This window comes from Brassica napus, chromosome C2 (genome assembly GCF_020379485.1).
Source record: "Brassica napus cultivar Da-Ae chromosome C2, Da-Ae, whole genome shotgun sequence".
NCBI lineage: Eukaryota > Viridiplantae > Streptophyta > Magnoliopsida > Brassicales > Brassicaceae > Brassica > Brassica napus.
In genome coordinates, this window is record NC_063445.1 from 20296207 (window position 1) to 20314368 (window position 18162).

Consider the following 18162-nt stretch of genomic DNA (forward strand, 5'->3'; position numbering starts at 1 on the left):
GGTTGCACTTAGATTAAGTGAGTACTTGCATTCTCAGTGCTTTGATATCCCTCAGAACTGGTTCGACAATCACTATACTACAACATTTGTCTTAGGAGCTTGAAAACTCCTAACATCAGCATGCTAGATTAGGTCATCCTCATTCTCGTGCATTAGGATTGATGTTACCTAATCTATCTTCAAAGAATGAAAGTTGTGAGGCTTGTATTCTTAGTAAACATCAGAGATCTGTTTTCCCTAATTCTAAGACTATTTATGAAAATTGCTTTGATCTTGTGCACTCTGATGTTTGGACAGCACCTTGTGTGTCTAGGGAGAACCATAAATATTTTGTTACATTCATAGATGAAAAATCAAAATATACATGGATCACCTTGATTCAAACTAAAGATAGAGTTTTAGAAGTTTTTATTAACTTCCAAAACTATGTATCTAACCATTTCAATTCCAAGATCAAAATTTTTAGGTCTGATAATGGTGGGGAATACACAAGCACTGCTTTCAAACATCACTTAGCAAAACATGGCATAATCCATCAAACAAGTTGCCCATACACACCACAACAGAATGGAGTTGCTGAAAGGAAGAATCGCCATCTTATGGAGGTTGCAAGGAGCATGATGTTCCATACCAATGTTCCAAAGAGGTTCTGGGGAGATGTTGTGGTCTCAGCATGTTATTTGATCAACAGGATCCCCACCAAAGTCCTCCAAGATATCTCTCCCTTTCAGGTATTAAACAAAATAAAACCTCCAATTGATCACTTGCGTGTTTTTGGGTGTGTGTGATATGTCTTGATACCAGGGGAACAGAGAAACAAGCTTGAAGCCAAGAGTGCCAAAGGCATGTTCATAGGATATACTCATGCGCAGAAGGGGTACAAGTGCTACATACCTGAATCAAGAAGAGTTATGGTCTCAAGGGATGTTAAGTTTGTGGAATCAAAGGGATACTATGATGAGAAGAATTGGGACAGCCTTCAGGATCTCTCACAAGGATCTTCAGATAGGGTAAACAACTTGAGAATCATTCTGGAAAACCTAGGCATCAGCCAGCCTCAAACAAGTGGCGTACCGAGCACTTCACTTATACCTCCAGTTGTGGATGAAGCTGCATCAGTTGAACACTACAAGAAAACTGCTTGATACCGATGGACAAATCCGTCATAATCTCGTCGGGAAAGTAGCATACCGATGGAATACCGACGAAATATGTCCGTCGGTATCATCTCGTCGGTATACTGATATTCGTCGGCAATTCGTCGGCAAAATACCGACGAACACATATCGTCGGTAAATACCGACGAACATATTCCGTCGGTTTTTTATAAAATTTCCGACGAAACACATCCGTCGGTATTTATAGAGAATACCGACGAAGATAATTCGTCGGAATTTTCTGAAAAAACCGACGGATATGTTTCGTCGGAAATTTTCTAAAATTTCCGACGGAATATGTTCGTCGGTATTTATAGAGAATACCGACGAAGAGAATTCGTCGGAATTTTCTGAAAAAACCGACGGATATGTGTCGTCGGAATTTTTAGAAAAAAACCGACGGAACATATTCGTCGGAAATATGTAGAAATTCCGACGGAAAACTTCATCCGTCGGTTTTCCTTTTTTAATTAAAAAAAAACAATTTTTATAATTCTTTATTTAATTTCAGGAAAAAATTGATAATTTAGAATTTAAAAACATTATAGATATATAAATTCAACATTATTATACATTAAAGTTATGAAAAGTAATAAAAAGTTTTTGAAAATTAAAAAAACAACTAAAAGTCTTCACCGAATCGGCTCCTAAACTTCTGCAACAAGGTCTGGGTGAGAACATTGTTTTGCTCCATAGTCGTTCGGTTTTGCTGCAGCTCAACCCGGATTTCAGCATTGTCATTCTTGAGGAACTCAATCTCCGTATCTTTGGTCTTAATCTGCTCCATAAGCTCATGAACCAGTGGATAGTGAGCTGAAGAAGAAGAAGAAGCCCCTCCGGTCGAACGAGCCAATCCAACATAACGGCCCTTTTTCCTTGGAACAGCCTGAATGAGAAATAACAAATACATATCACACACATACTCACGCACACACACATATCACACATACATAGCAAAAAGAAATTAGAATGTACCTCGAGAACAAGGTTGTTGAGTTGCTCTACGGTTAAGGAGTTGGAAGATGCAGAATCGCCTTCTTCACACATAGAAGCTTGAGTCGCGAGGAGATCCTCTTTTCGATTTTCCACGACCTGGATTACGTCCTGAATAAGTCCATCCTGAATCACGCCAGTCTTCTTGTTGGTATAGGCATTCTTCATCAGGGTAAAATCATCTACGGGAACTCCACCGTTTTCCTTCATCTAAAAACAATATATTTAGTATCACATATTTAAAAATGAATAAGAAAATCAGATTAGAAACTTACTAGCTGAAGTGCTCGGGTCTGTAAACTTGTTGCCCCTAAGTTGTGGACAAACATCCCTTTCCCGCCACGGCTGCTACACCGATTTTGCGAGTTGATTGTCGACAAAGACTTTGTCTCATCTTTCGTCCAATGACCACACAAATCCCGCCAAACGTCTGGGTTGATGTGCTTCGGGACCTCACCAACATCGAATTTTTGCTTCCACTCATTGATCCGCTTGGTGTAGTGCGAAGCTGCTTTGCGGCGGAAAACAATTTTCACTTGTTCGGTAATCCCTGATTCCCAAGTGAACTCTTGCTGCAAAATAAATATAAATTTTTTTTTAGAAAGTTACAATTGGTGGAAAAAATTTATAATATTAAAAATTGAGAACATATACCGCAAATTGCCGAAACCAAAGTTCTTGATCTTCTGCAGGCATGTCATAGAAAGTTGGATAACCACGCTTTAGCATCGTGTACTCCATCCTAAGAAGGCTGTTGGTGATACCATTGCCAGACAAATCAAACCTACGAAATAAAACCAAACACAATTAAATGTAAAAGATGAATATAAAATGAAAGAACCTTTTAAAACAAATACTTACCAAGTGGTGTTTGGGACAATAAGATAATTTGGATCAAGGCGCTGAAGCGATTCTCGGCCAGGTTGCCTAACTAACTCCGCAACAGTCATCGTAGTAGGCAATCCTCCTCCTCTTGAACTTTGAGAAGGGCCGGAAGCTACAGAAGGGGGGGTGCGGGCTGCTGGAGGGGTGGGGGCTGCTGGAGGAGTGGTAGCTGCAACTGGGCTACTAGCGGGTGACGTACTCTGAGTGACTGAAGAAGTACCCCGGCGAAAACGACGTCTAACTATAAGAGGAGGTGGTTCATCCCTACGAAAAAAAAATATTAGTAAGCTTTTTTATTATTTAGAAACGTATTATAATTGTGTTTCAAAAAAAAAAAACGTTTTATTATAAACGTAGTAAGCTTTTTTATTATTTAAAAACATTAGTAAGCTTTTTTTATTATTTAGAAACGTATTATAATTGTGTTTCAAAAAAAAAGAAACTTTTTATAATTAAATATTTTTTATAATAATTAAAAAGTGTTTTTAAATTAATTTAACGAAATTATATAATGAAAAAAATATAAAAATATGAAACGTTTTATAATTAAAAACGATTTTTATATAATTAAAAAAAAAATTTTAAAAAACTTTATTCAAATTAAAGAAATCCAAAATCTATAACTCCAATCACACAAATCGTAAATAAAAACTTCAATCCCGGCCCTAAACTAACTTCCAAATCCCTAATCAATCTCAAAATCACATAAACCCTAAAACTAACATTGTAACCATTGAAATCCCATGAGAAAGATAAAAGAATTGAAAATCTTACATGACTGGGTGAAAGAGGAGGTCGAATTTGGGGGATTACGTCGGAAATCGCGAGGGAGGAGGAGGGAATCGCCGGAAATCGCGAGGGAGGAGGAGGGGCTGGGCGGAGAGAGAGAGAAAACGGGGAAGAAATGAGGAAAAAGAAGAGATTTTCTCTTATGTATTCATTTAATGAACCGACGGATAACCGACGGGTTTTTTCCGTCGGTATTTTATCTACCCGTCGGAAATCCGTCGGTTTTTTAATATTGGCGGTTTACCAAAATTTTGCGCGGTACAGCTTGACCCGTGTAATTTTTTAAATATCGACGACCTTATCCGTCTGTTCTTCGTCGGTATAGTTAATTCCGTCGGTAATTTGTCGGAATATTCCGACGAGATACCGACGGATTAAGTTTTAGAGTTTACACAGGGTGTCGAAATTATTTATATTTGTTATAAAACTTTCTAAAACCAATATATTATGTTATATAATCATAAAACATTCTAAAAAAATGTTCTAGATTTGTTTGAGTGCTACAACTTCTGAGAACTGGCACAAGCCAACTTAAAAGTGTATGATGTTGTTCGAACGGTTTTGATTCATTTATTATATATGGTTTTGATTGAATGATTATATATATATGTCATGTTCAAAGTTTTAAAACTGTGAGAATACAATGGGTAGATTTGTTGTCTGATGTTATATATGATATTTAATACAAGTGCAAAAAAAATCATATTTGTAAAAAACCGAAACTCTCTAAGTTGATAATGTCCGTCGGTATTCTGTCGGTATATACCGACGCATTTCCGACGAACCCCTAGGATTTGAGGGGTTCGTCGGAAATGCGTCGGTAAATACCGACGGAATACCGACGAACCCCTAGAATTTGAGGGGTTCATCGGTATTCCGTCGGTATTTACCGATGCATTTCCGACGAAACCCTCAAATTCTAGGGTTTCGTCGGAAATGCGTCGGTAAATTCCGACGGAAAACCGACGGACATTATCAATTTAGAGTTTCAGTTTGATTTTTTTTTAACTTTGAACATGACATATATATAACCATTCAATCAAAACCGTATATAATCAATCAATCAAAACCGTTCGATTTTAGAATCAACAAATCTAATTTATTTTTTGTAATTTAAAAGTATACAACGTTTCAAACCCATAATTTGTTTTTAGAAGAAATCTACAATGTTTAAAAGTAATTTGCATATACATTCATAAAAGAGTATCTACTCTCCATCTGAGGAATTATCTGATGATGAACATGATGAATCTGAATTGTCTTCGTCAAACTCTCCAATCTCGCCGTCCTCTTCGGTTAATTGTTGTTGTAGTGGATCAAATACTCCTTGTACTCGGCTTCTGGGATTTATTGACATGACAACGATCCAAGGATCGTTCCTTTGCCTAATCCGCGGATAACGAATATAGCAAACCTGAAAAATTATAAATTATATAAGTCGAAGTAATTATATATGATTACTTCCGATGGAAAATATATTTCAACATACATACCTGGTCAGCTTGTGAAGCAAGAATGAATGGATCGTAAAAATCCAGTCGTCGTCGCGAATGTACAGATGTAACACCGAATGCGTCAGTGCTTACTCCGCGACCAACAACGTTGTCGTACCACTCACAGTTGAAGACAATACATCTCATGCCAATCATTCCCGGGTACTGAATTTCCAAAATCTCGCGTACGTTACCGTAGTAGACATCGTCTCCGGATGACGAAGAAACCCCACAATCAATTGTTCTCCTTACAGTATTTTCCTTAAGAACTCTGAATGCATATCCTCGTGTGCAATATCTCGGATATGACTTTGCAACAAACTTTGGACCACAAACTATCTCACGTAACCAATCTTTAGGTGGGTGCCCAATAGCTAAACAATGGCTTACCTATAAAAACAAAAAAAAATGTTTTCGTTCATTAAAAGATAATAAGTAAAACGGTTAGTTACCACTAATTACTGATTAGACACTTACATAATCAGAAAGCCATGTTGCAAAGTTGTTTTGCTTGAGTTGTTCGAGTTGTTCTTCTGTCGCATCCGGGTACTTTAAGCGCATCTCTGCCAAGTAAATACTGTAAAAAACACAAAAATGTTAGATATGTTTCAAAAATATTGCAAATAATTCATATTTTTAAATCTATGTACCTCTCATATTCAAGAATGTCTTCGCAGTTTGTAAGCAAATATGTGTGCAAATGAGCATGCTCAGCTACGGTAAGTATCCGGTCCGTTGACTTTCCACTATGTCGTCCAATTTGTGTAAACATGTTTGGCACATAAACATAATAAGTTGCCCTTTCACCTCTATCATCATGCCGTGCAGGTCTTCGACTTTTTGTTCGAACTTCTGATGGAAAGTAGTATTCAGCAAAGTTTGAGGTTTCCTCATTGATGCACTGAGCCACTATTGATCCCTCCACCTTGCTTAAATTCTTGACCTTCTTCTTCAGATGAAACATAAACCGTTCGTACAAATACATCCACCTGTACTGCACGGGACCACCGAGTGCCGCTTCTCTCGCAAGATGAATAGCAAGATGCTCCATAACATCAAAAAATGATGGAGGAAATATCTTCTCGAGGTTGCATAGGATCACCGGTATTTTAACTTCCAAATTGCGGATACCATCTGATGTGAGTGATCTCGAGCATAAATCACGGAAGAAAGCACTTATCCCTACATACACGAAGAAAACAAATTCCATAAGCATATATATATATAAGCATTAAAAAATAATATGACAATTAATTTAACTATGTTAAATTTTAAAGTACCTGCGATTGCTTCGTGGACATTTCGTGGCAATAGTGCGGAAAACGCAAAAGGAAGGAGGCGCTGCATCATTACATGACAATCATGGCTCTTCAAGCCAGTAAACTTCCCTTCACTTTTGTCAACACAATTACGCAAACTTGATGCATAACCGTCTGGAAATTTAACACTGTGTGTTATCCAATCAAAAAACTCTTCTTTTGCAGTTGCATCCAGTCGATATATGGGAATAGGACCTTTACCGTGCTCATCAACATGAAGTTCGGGACGAGCACAAATATCAACCAAATCCAGTCTTGACTTCAAGTTATCCTTCGTCTTGCCTTGGACATCAAGGATGGTGTTCATCAAATTGTCGAAAAAGTTCTTCTCAATATGCATGACATCTAAACAGTGCCGCAACAAATGAGTCTCCCAATAGGGCAAATCCCAGAAGATACTCTTCTTATGCCAATTATGATTTTCCCCTACACCATAAATCGGTTCATGTCCGTTTCCACCCACGTCTGCCGTTCTATCTGCACCAAAATCTCTTAATTGTTCCTTCAACTTTTTGCCACTTACTTCTTCAGGTGGACTGTCAAACACCCTCTTGTTCTTTGTAAACAATGTCTTACTCTTACGATATGGATGATCGTGTGGTAGAAATCTCCTGTGACAGTCAAACCAACACGATTTCCGACCATTTTTTAGTTGGAAAGCATCTGTGTTGTCTTGGCAATAAGGACATGATAGCCTCCCATGCGTGGTCCATCCAGATAACATACCATATGCTGGAAAATCACTTATTGTCCACATAAGTACTGCTCGCATCTGAAAATTCTCTTTCCGCGAAACATCGTATGTATGAACACCGTGCTCCCATAATAATTGCAGCTCATATATCAATGGCTGAAGAAACACATCCAGTGATCTCTTAGGATGATCTGGCCCGGGAACGAGAATTGAGAGGAACAAAAACTCCCGTCGCATACACAAATGTGGTGGTAAGTTGTAAGGTGTCAAGATTACCGGCCACAATGAATATTGTCTTCCATGCTTTCCAAATGGACTGAAACCATCTGTGCATAATGCAAGATACACATTTCTTACCTCAGATGCAAATTCTGGATATGTTGATTGAAAATGCTTCCACGCCTCTGCATCGGAAGGATGTGTTATCTCACCATTTGTTAAGTGCTCAGCATGCCATCTCATTGGTTCTGCTGTTCGTTCAGACTGATATAACCTCTTTAATCTTTCAGTCAACGGCAAATACCACATTCGTTTGTATGGCACCGGAACTCTTCCAGTCGTATCCTGATAACGAGGTTTCCGACAGAATTTACATCTCTCCCTGTTCTCATCTGCTCTCCAGTAAATCATGCAGTTATCGATGCATACATCTATCACCTGATATGGTAAGCCAAGACCAGCGACCAATTTTTGTACCTCATAATATGAGCCAGGTGCAAGATTATCTTCAGGAAGAACATCTTTAACAAAATCTGCAATCGCATCCACACATTCTTCAGCCAAATTATAGTCAGTCTTTAGCGCCATCAATCGACTTGCGGATGATAAAGGTGAATGCCCATCTTTACATCCTTGATACAATGGCTGCTTAGCTGCATCTAACATTTCAAAAAATCTTCTGGCTTCTAGATTGGGTTGTTCTCGTTCGCCTTCCTCTTCACATGGGAAATTTTCTACATTGGGTTGTTCTTGTCTATCTCCTTCCTCTTCACCCGACGGTAAATTTTCTCCATATGCATCATATACCATCTGAACAGTCCCTATCCCAAAATCTACATCCGTGGTAGGTTCATCTAACCTATCGGCAGTTTGAGGTTCGCTACTACTACCATACTCAAATCTTTCTCCATGAAGATACCAAATCTTATAACCACGTGTAAATCCTTTCAAATATAAATGACTCCATACTTCCATTTTTTTGACACGGATATTATTCTTACAAGTAGAACATGGACATAATAAATACTTACTTGTTCTTGCTTCCGGTTGACTTTGAACCACCCCCATGAATTCTTGAATACCACGTGCGTATTCCTCCGTAAGTAAATTTGTATTTGGATCCATATGAGGTTGATCTAACCAAGAACGGAAATTATAAGGAGTACCCATAATTTATATTGTTTTGTTGTGATTTCAATGAATGAAGGAGAGGTCGTATTTATAATGAATTGGAAATCTTTCCGACGGAAAATATTCGTCGGTATTCCGTCGGGAATCATAACGGCTAAATTAACGTCCTAAACCCGTCGGCGTTCCGTCGGTAATTTAAACGGATACTAACGGCTACATAATCCGTCGGTATTTCGTCGGGAAGTGCAACGGCTGCAAATTCGTCGGTTTTCAGTCGGGAAGTATAACGGCTGTTCAATCCGTCGGTATTCCGTCGGAAAAACCGACGGAATTATGACCGAATTCTTTCATGGTCGGTATGCCGTCGGTATTTCGTCGGTATGTGTCAATTTTTTGCAACGGTCATATATTTGTCAGTTTTTTGTCGGTTTTCTGTCGGGATCGTATGACGAAATACCGACGAATATATTCTGTCAGGATTTTCCGACGCAGTTCCGACGAATTTACCGAAATATATTTCCGACAAGTTTTCGTCGGAATTCCGTTGGAAAATCCTGACAGATTTTTTTCGGTCGGTTTTTCCGTCAGTATTGTCCGTGTTTTCTTGTAGTGGAAGAAGCAGTCCATCCTGATCATGAGGGGGGAAATCAACCTAATTTGCAAATCCATGAAGAAGCTATCATCCATGAGGAAGCTATCCATGAAGAAGCTATCCATGACGAAGCTATCCAAGAAGAAGCTATCCAAGAAGAAGTTGTTAATGATCAAGATGGAATGCAACAAGAAGTTCAACCATTAAGGAGGAGTACAAGGGTGAAGAAACCATCTCAGTGGATGGACACCAAAGTATACTTCAACAATAATGCAGTAGCTTATCCTATCCAAGCAACATGTTCTTTTGCGAGACTATCTAAAGAGCATGTAGTCTTCATCAGCAACCTGGATCAAGAGTATGTACCAAAGACTTATGAAGAAGCCATGAAGCATAAAGAATGGAGAGATTCAGTTGGGGATGAAGTTGGTGCCATGATCAAGAATGATACTTGGTATGAAACTGAGCTCCCCAAAGGAAAGAAAGCTGTTACAAGCCGTCTACTCTTCACCATCAAGTACCTTGCCAATGGGAAACCAGAAAGAAAGAAAACAAGGCTAGTTGCAAGAGGATACACCCAAGTCTATGGAGAAGACTATCTGGATACATTTCCACCAGTAGCTAAACTCCACACCATAAGGATTCTACTCTCATTGGCAGTGAACTTGGAATGGGATTTATGGCAGATGGATGTCAAAAATGCTTTTCTTCAAGGGGAGCTGGAGGATGAGGTTTACATGAGGCCACCTCCGGGTATGAAAGACATGGTCAAGCCATGGAATGTCCTAAGGTTGAAGAAAGCAATCTATGGATAAAAACAGTCACCAAGGGCTTGGTACCACAAACTGAGTACAACTCTCAATGGAAGAAGGTTTGTAAAATCAGAAGCTGATCATACACTCTTCACACTCACAAGCAAGCAAGGAATTGTGGTGATTCTTATTTATGTAGATGATATTATCATCACAGGAAGTGACAAGGAAGGTAATATCTCAACCAAAGTATTTCTTAAGTCTACTTTTGATATTAAAGATTTGGGTGAGCTAAAGTACTTTCTAGGGATAGAAATATGCCGCTCTAAAGAGGGGCTTTTCTTATCTCAAAGGAAGTACACACTTGATCTTTTGAATGAGGCAGGAAAGCTTGGAGCGAGAGTAGCCAAGACTCCACTAGAAGATGGGTATAAGGTGCTGCGTGAGGGGGAGATTGAAGATAAGCCTTATGCTGACGTTAAACACTATAGAAGAATGGTAGGAAAACTGATATACCTCACCATCACCAGGCCTGATGTATGCTTTGCAGTTAACCAAGTAAGCCAGAATATGCAAGCTCCCAAGATACACCATTGGAACATGGTTGAAAGGATCCTAAGATACCTAAGAGAGGCGCCAGGGCAAGGAGTGTGGATGGGATGCAACAAAAATACAGAGATAGTTGGGTATTGTGATGTTGATTGGGCAGAAGACATAGTGGATAGGAGATCCACTACCGGTTATTGTACATTCATTGGAGGCAATCTTGTCACTTGGAAGAGCAAGAAACAGAAGATAATGTCATGCTCAAGTGCTGAAGCTGAATATAGGGCAATGAGGAAGCTCACTAGTGAGTTGATTTGGATCAGAAACCTACTTCAAGACTTTGGTATAGAGACATCAACTCCAATCACCATGCATTGTGATAATCAAGCGGCAATACACATAGCCTCCAACAATGTGTTCCATGAGAGGACTAAACACATTGAGGTGGATTGTCATAAATTTAGGCAAGCAGTGGAACAAAGGATCATCTTACCCTGCTACACAAGAAGCGAGGATCAACTAGCTGACATCTTCACCAAGGCTGCAAGCACCAAGGTTTGCGAGTTCATACATTTCAAGTTAGGACTCGTAGATTTTTCATCACACTGATCCTCTTAGTCATGAAGTGTTCTACTCTTTTTCCTTGGCTTGGTTTTTATCCCATGAGGTTTTTCCAAGCTAAAGGTTTTAATGAGGGAAGGCTTCATGGTTTCCAAGCTTGACCAGTCCCTATGGTCAAGCTTGAGGGGGAGTGTAAAAATGAAGCAATAAGAAACAAGGTGGTGGGTTAAGGTCTCAAGACAATGGAGATACCACTACAAGGGACAAACATGCATGGTTGGTTAAGGTCTCAAGACAATGGATTATTAATTTATCATATCTCATCTACCATTTACCATACTTGTAACCACTATATATATGTGGGATGTTCTCATAAGCAAATCAATCAAGTGAATAAGATTATCCTTCTTTACTCTCTCTCTCTCTTTCTTGTTCTTCACTATGTTCTTTAATTTCTAACAATTAACATTTACAACACTTAAAAATGAAATATGGTTAGTCTCTCATTTATTTGTCAGCAAAAAAAAACTATTCATGTACAAACATTTTTTTAAAAATGTACGAACATCCGATGACAAAACAAAACTTAACCAATAACTGATCAGTGCCTCGATGGAATAGTATTGTTATACAGATACTACAAAAAAAAACTTATCCAATAATAGTAGAGAAATTAGACTCTATAGCGCAAAAAGAAATTATAATTAAGTCAGTAGCTCTTTACCCTAAAACACAACGATACACTGTATATTTTCTATAATAATACCTTTATACCCCACTCGCAACCGGTTAGAATTTAAAAAAAAAAAATCATTTTCTCTTCTTTGACATCGTGGCCTCTTCATCTTCACCCACACAGTAAATGTTACTTTTGGAAGATAAGATTAATTAGTTTTACTCAGATTTGTGGAGAGTTAGAAGTGTTTCCGGCGACTGGTTGCGGTGAAGGGTTTACAGAGAGTCATAAGCGTCTTTGTTTAAGTTCTACTCGCACCGTCCGCCGTGTGTGTCATGGGATTTCTGGGCTGTTGTCAGTGAGTTCGGTGAAGATTTTTTCAACAGACAGTAGTAGTAATAAAATTGCAGAGGTTAATCCTTTTGTTTCTGATATATTCAACGATTGATATTGCATGTTCCAGTCGAAGAGTAGATGAGTCAAAATTGAGATTGCATGTCGCAATTGGTATCTGTAAAGCCGTGGAACCGCAAATTTGTGGCGTCAGTGTCGTATAGTATGGTTGATTCTATTCCATGCAATCATAGAATTTCCATGCAATATTTTGTTCCATTCTATTTAGGTTTATGATTTATATTTGGGTTTAGGGTTTAGATTTGGATTTAGGGTTTAGATTTGGATTTATGATTTAGTGATTAGAGTTTAGTATTTAAGAATTGGAGGTGGGATTATGATATGGTTTAGTATTTAGGGGTTACGATGAAAATGATGTCTTGTACTATTTTGGTGATACGGTACAGAACTTTGTGAGTCAATATGGTATAGTACTTTGAATGTCATCTTTGTCTTATGTCATGGGCTATGTAAGTCAAGATCGACGTCATCTTTATTTCTTTGTCACCGGTTACTTGTTGCAATAAGAGGTATAACCGGGTCAGTTTTACCTTAAATGTTATTAACTCAATTACGTCAAAATCGATGAGATTCACTTAATTATACTTGTGATTGTAGCCATTTGGCAAATTAACCCATAATAGTATTGTTATGAAAATGTTTCCCCATTGTAGAAATGAATGCAGTATTTTTGAAAAAAAAATATATACTTTTAAGTTTATAATATAAGGCGACCAGTAATAAGGAGAAAAATAGCGCAGGATCCGGAAACTAGTCTACCATATACGTGCACTGTAATCCAGTGGTATTGTTATATCTTTTTTTTTTTTTTTGCTTACCTAGATAAATTGATCAATCAACGATCACGTCGTGCACCAGAATCTATCGCATAATCAATTATCATAATGGCGAAGTCAGTTTTTTTTTTTTTCCATCAAGTAAATTTCATTAAATTGTTGCACAAGTCAAAAACTAGTACAAACTAACAACCAACCACCTCCAGTGACTACCACATATCGATCCCGCAAAGATCTGACCAAACAACCCCTTTCAGGGCATAAACAGCAACACGAGCAACACTTAGAGAATGTTTAGAGGGACCGGCTTTCATTAACAAAGAGTTCAAATAGCCAAAAAAGATGATCATTGGCCACATAAGATTGACTTCTGTTCTGTCTCGTTATGCTTTGAGCAATGAACGACGCCCCTCTGTTTTCCTCTATCGATACTTTCTTCAATTGAAACTCCTCCATTCTTGAAAGCAAAATCCTCATCTCCTCTACCTGAAATCTAAGAGCTGGCCATTGATGTGGTTTTTGGAAAGCAAGGAATAGCTCTTTAAAGTCTCCGGGAAAGACCATTCTGTCATAGCGCATGCTCGTCATGCTCTCTAACGCCCATAACAACGTCTTTAATCTCGCATCAGCTAGGGATACAACATGAGAAAAGGCTCTTCTGCTGTGAGTCAATGCAACTCCTCTATGATTTCGAACAACCCATGCTCCTCCAAGACTATGTGTATCCTTGTTCCACTCAAAGGCAACGTTACACATTAACCAACCCTCCTTTGGAGGCAACCATCGTTTCTTGGCTCGCACATCGTTCCTCGTCACTTCAAGTTCCACTTCTTTGCCTACTTCTTGTGCCAAGAACCAATCATCAGCTTCATTTTGCCTTCACCACAATCTCCATTGGCATCCATCTCACCCCATTAAAAATAAAGTCATTTCTACTCTTCCATAAAAACCATAAAACCCAAGGCCAAGCTCTTTTCTCCTCCATAGAACCCATCGGCTGTGTCTTTAGGTTCATCAGATAGTTGATGTTGGAAAACAGATGACCTTCCTACATTTCAAACTCAGGTTGGGGTATACCTGACAGAGCCCACACCTGTCTTGCTACTGCACATTGAAATAGCACGTGTTGAATCGTCTCACCTTCAAGTCCACACAGCTAACATCTTTCATCAACTTTCATGTCTCTTTTTAAGATCAGATCGGATACCGGGATAGCTTCACTCAAGACTTTCCAAAGGAATATCCTGATTTTTGGCACAGTCGGTATCTTCCAGATTCTCTCTTTTATTGGGTTCAGAGAAGGAAGAGCTAAAACCTCATTGTGACATTCCTTGATCCTCTCTTCTCTAGCTAAGCCATAAGCTGACTGAACCGACATGAGCCCATTTCTGTTAAACTTCCAAGTAAAGGAATCCTCTCTAGAGACAATCGGCTGAGAAGCCGAAATCAACTGAACATCTCCAGGAACAAAGATCTCCTCGAGTGCCTGCAGGTTCCATCTGCGAGTCGCGCCATCAATCAGAGCACTTACCTTAAGGTTTACATCAAATGTAATATTTTTGATCCAAGCAGCTCTCATACCAACCTCCGGGTCCTGCACCCACTTATCCAACCACACTCTTGTATTACGGCCGTTTCCAATCTGCCATTTCAGTCCTTTCTGCAGGAGCTCTCTGCCAAAAAGAATGCGTCTCCAAGCAAACGAGGGCCTATACTCTACCGGAGCATGTAGAAAGTCAGAGTGAGGATAGTATCTACTTTTAATGAATCTTGCTAGCAGGCTCTCTGGTTGCCTCTGGTTGGTTGATGAGCTTCCATCCTTGTTTTGCTAACAGTGCTTGATTAAAGCTCTCAAGATCTTTAAACCCTATTCCACCAAGCTCTTTTGGAAGACACATTTTATCCCAGGCCACCCAGTGGATCTTCTTCATGTGAGAATGAGAGTTCCACCAATAATTGGCCATCATACTTGCCAGTCTCTTGATCACAGTCTTTGGCAATCGGAAACATGACATGGGGAAAACCGGAAGAGCCGAGGCTGTAGTTTTTAAAAGTATCTCTTTCCCACCTTGTGACAGCTTCCTCAGAAACCAAGTCTCAAGTCTGCCTTGCGTTTTATCTTTGAGGTATGATAGCGTGTTGATCTTGGAGCCAGAGAAAGCTTCCGGGAGTCCTAAGTATTTACTAGTCTCTCCCTCATTATAAATCCCCATAATATTCTGCAGCTCACTTTTCACCTCCTCAGATATTAAGTGTCCAAAAGTAATCGCCGATTTCTGATAGTTGATGCACTGTCCTGTAGCTTCACCATAAAAGCTCAGGATCTTTTTTAGATTACAACATTGGTCTGCAGACGCTTGGCAGAGAAATAAGCTATCGTCTGCGAAGAACAGGTGATGAATGGATGGCCCGGACACATCAAAACTCATGCCTTTCAGTAAACCGTTCCTTTCCGCAACATATAAAAAATATGTCAACTAAATAGTTAAATTGATTTAAGCATAGCAAAACATATAAAAAAGTGTTATAAAATTATGTCGCAAGTGAGTTTTCAAACTCGGACAAAACCATCTATAAGATAGATAGAAACGAGAACAAAACAGTAATCTATACTATATAAAAATAGATATTATAAACTATTGAAAATGTTCACATATAGTTTAAATTTACCAATCAAAATATTAAAAATAACATTTCAATTTATTAGTTTTAAATATGACAAAATTTTGAAAATATTATTTAAAAGTTGAGGTTATGAGTTATTGAAGTGTCCAAAACTTTTTGAAACCACTAATCAAAATATGCCAAAACAATATATTAATTTACTTAAATATGTTCAGATTTCCAAAAAAACTACTTATTCAAAAGTAAAATAGAAGTAATATCAAATAAATTAATCGAATAAATTAATCGAATAAACAAAATTCAATTAAAATAATTAATTTGATATCAACACTAAGGTATTGAAAAATTAATAAGTTAGATTTCTATATTACACTTGTTAAATAAAAGACAATACTGAATAATCCAAATTGAAACAAACTTGGATGCAAGTTTTCAAAATAACATTATTTATTGTTCACTTTTTCAACATGTACTGTTCTTCAAAATACTACTTTGTTTACTTCTTTATACATGTTATAAATTTTTATTTTTATAAACAGCCTTGTAAGACTTCTACGGTATTATAAAAATAAAATCTTAGAAACATTATATAATATTTCTGATAAAAACTTTCTAAACCTGTTTATGTATGTTTGTAAGTTTATTTTATGAATTGTCTAAATTTTATATAAATTAGTTCTTTGAGAAATGAACAACAAACAGTAATACTTTTGCAAAGTTGAATACCGTATTTCTAAAATCTACATAGATAATATACTCATACAATGCCTATATTTTCTTTATAAAAAATATTTAAGTATACCTAATTATATTTAAGTAAACCTATATTTAAGTAAACCTAATTATAATTATAAGTAAACCTAAATATAATTAAGTTAAACATAATTATAAACCTTAGGGATCCAAATTTTGTGGATGTTACCAAAGTTTGCAAAATCCTCGAAGAAAAAGATAGATTACCAGAACACCTTTGATCCAAAGTATTATGGCGGTGTGTTAGTTTTCCTATGTGTTTATATATACATATATATATATATATATATATATTGATTCTAATACTTATTTCTTTATCGATTTCATTTGTTTAAAAGAAAAGGCATATTTTAAAAACGCATATTTTGTTACCTCGGCTGCGCGAAGGGCGACTTCTCTAGAGTCATAAGCGATCTCATCTCCATCCGCCAACTTCACAACCATAGACGCTCCACCGCCTAAACCGCTAGACGCTGGACTCACAACTCCTAAACAGAGAGCAGCAGCCACTGACGCATCAACTGCGTTTCCTCCTTGACGAAAAAACATGCATCCCTATCTCAGAACACCGCTCATCATCCGTAGCCACCACGCCGTTGTGCTTGATAATTCTTGGCTTTCTTTTATGAGCCGTCGCATTTCCCACAGCGGCGACCACTAGAAGAAGCAGAACCACAGTCGCTTTTGACATCGTTGGTGCTTCCTCTTGGGAGAGTGTGAAACCGTAAGTTTTCTCTTTACTTCTTCCCTATCTCTCCTCAAGCTTGACTGCTCTCTACTCAGAAGGCTGTTGGCCATGAATGACAGTTAAACCAATTAACTAGTTCAAGTCTGGTTCTGTCTTAACTATAGACTTCCTTTTAGTTTGCTTGTTGAAGGACACATGAATATTAAAGAATCGAGATTGGCAATAATTGTTACCTATTTGATTAGTCAAAACGCAATGACTTAGGTCAGGACATTTACTTAAAGCCGATCCAAATTACGGGTTTAGTCCAGCTCTGAGTCTATGATAAAATATATATTGGTTTTTTTAGATATGCGGGTCTCGATTTAGATCCGGATTTTATCTGAGAGCTGATCGAATATTTGAAATATCTGAAATTTTTTGTTCCCAAATTATGGATATTTTAAAAGAATTTGGGTTTGAGTTTTCGGACATTGCCAAATTTAGGGGCATTTTAAAACAGTTAGTTGTAAATTGAACTAACTATCTGTTTTCTTGTAATTTTCCTTATAAATAATAAATGTATTGATATTGAAAGTGTTTTAAAATACCGGACTTAACAAACGAAACTATAAAACTTTGAGTTTGGTAATGATTTCTAAAAATTTAGGAAAGGATAATGAAAGTTTTAAAGAACAAAATTTGGTATTTACGATGTCACTAAATAAATTACTTTGGAATTTCGAAAACAATGTTGAAACTACTTTTTAATACTAATCTTTTAGAGTCTTTCTCAATCAACATTAAACCTTATTTTTGGTCGATAGTTAATAGTTACTACCATAAAGCTGAATGAAAAAAATCCACATATCTACGGTACATAATATATTCACAACTTTATTACTATTGTGGACAGAGGCGGACCAACGTTAATGGGTGTGGGGCACGTCCCCGGTTATGTATAAAAAAATTCCTGGTTATATGTCAAGTCGCTCAGTTAACTTTGGAATACAGGCTCGATGCCCCGTTTTCATTGTCTAATTTTAACCCCTTTTTTTTTTTGTAACTGATAATTTTAACTATTTTTTTTTTTTTTGTAAAAGAAATTTTAACTATTTTC

The 18162-nt window shown here is 37.6% G+C and overlaps 3 protein-coding genes across 3 annotated transcripts; all 3 read right to left on the minus strand.

Moving 5' to 3' along the window:
* Positions 1-1338: 1338 nt before the first annotated feature.
* Positions 1339-4625, minus strand: LOC111202355. The gene is made up of 6 exons (XM_048747962.1): positions 3810-4625; positions 3012-3299; positions 2805-2934; positions 2426-2722; positions 2133-2360; positions 1339-2043 (listed from the first exon to the last, which is right to left on the minus strand). Coding segments are annotated over exons 1-6 (1209 nt in total). The 5' UTR covers positions 3812-4625; the 3' UTR covers positions 1339-1779.
* Positions 4626-4801: 176 nt separating this feature from the next.
* LOC106350125 lies at positions 4802-9110 on the minus strand. The gene is made up of 5 exons (XM_022696378.2): positions 6598-9110; positions 5968-6499; positions 5795-5894; positions 5318-5707; positions 4802-5238 (listed from the first exon to the last, which is right to left on the minus strand). The coding sequence occupies exons 1-5, from the start codon at positions 8717-8719 to the stop codon at positions 5032-5034; spliced, it is 3351 nt and encodes a 1116-aa protein (XP_022552099.2). The 5' UTR covers positions 8720-9110; the 3' UTR covers positions 4802-5031.
* Positions 9111-13291: 4181 nt separating this feature from the next.
* On the minus strand, positions 13292-16924 carry LOC106350124. Its single transcript, XM_048748821.1, has 5 exons — positions 16748-16924; positions 14831-15321; positions 14205-14670; positions 13948-14045; positions 13292-13874 (listed from the first exon to the last, which is right to left on the minus strand). The coding sequence occupies exons 1-5, from the start codon at positions 16922-16924 to the stop codon at positions 13292-13294; spliced, it is 1815 nt and encodes a 604-aa protein (XP_048604778.1).
* Between the last annotated feature and the right edge of the window lie 1238 nt (positions 16925-18162).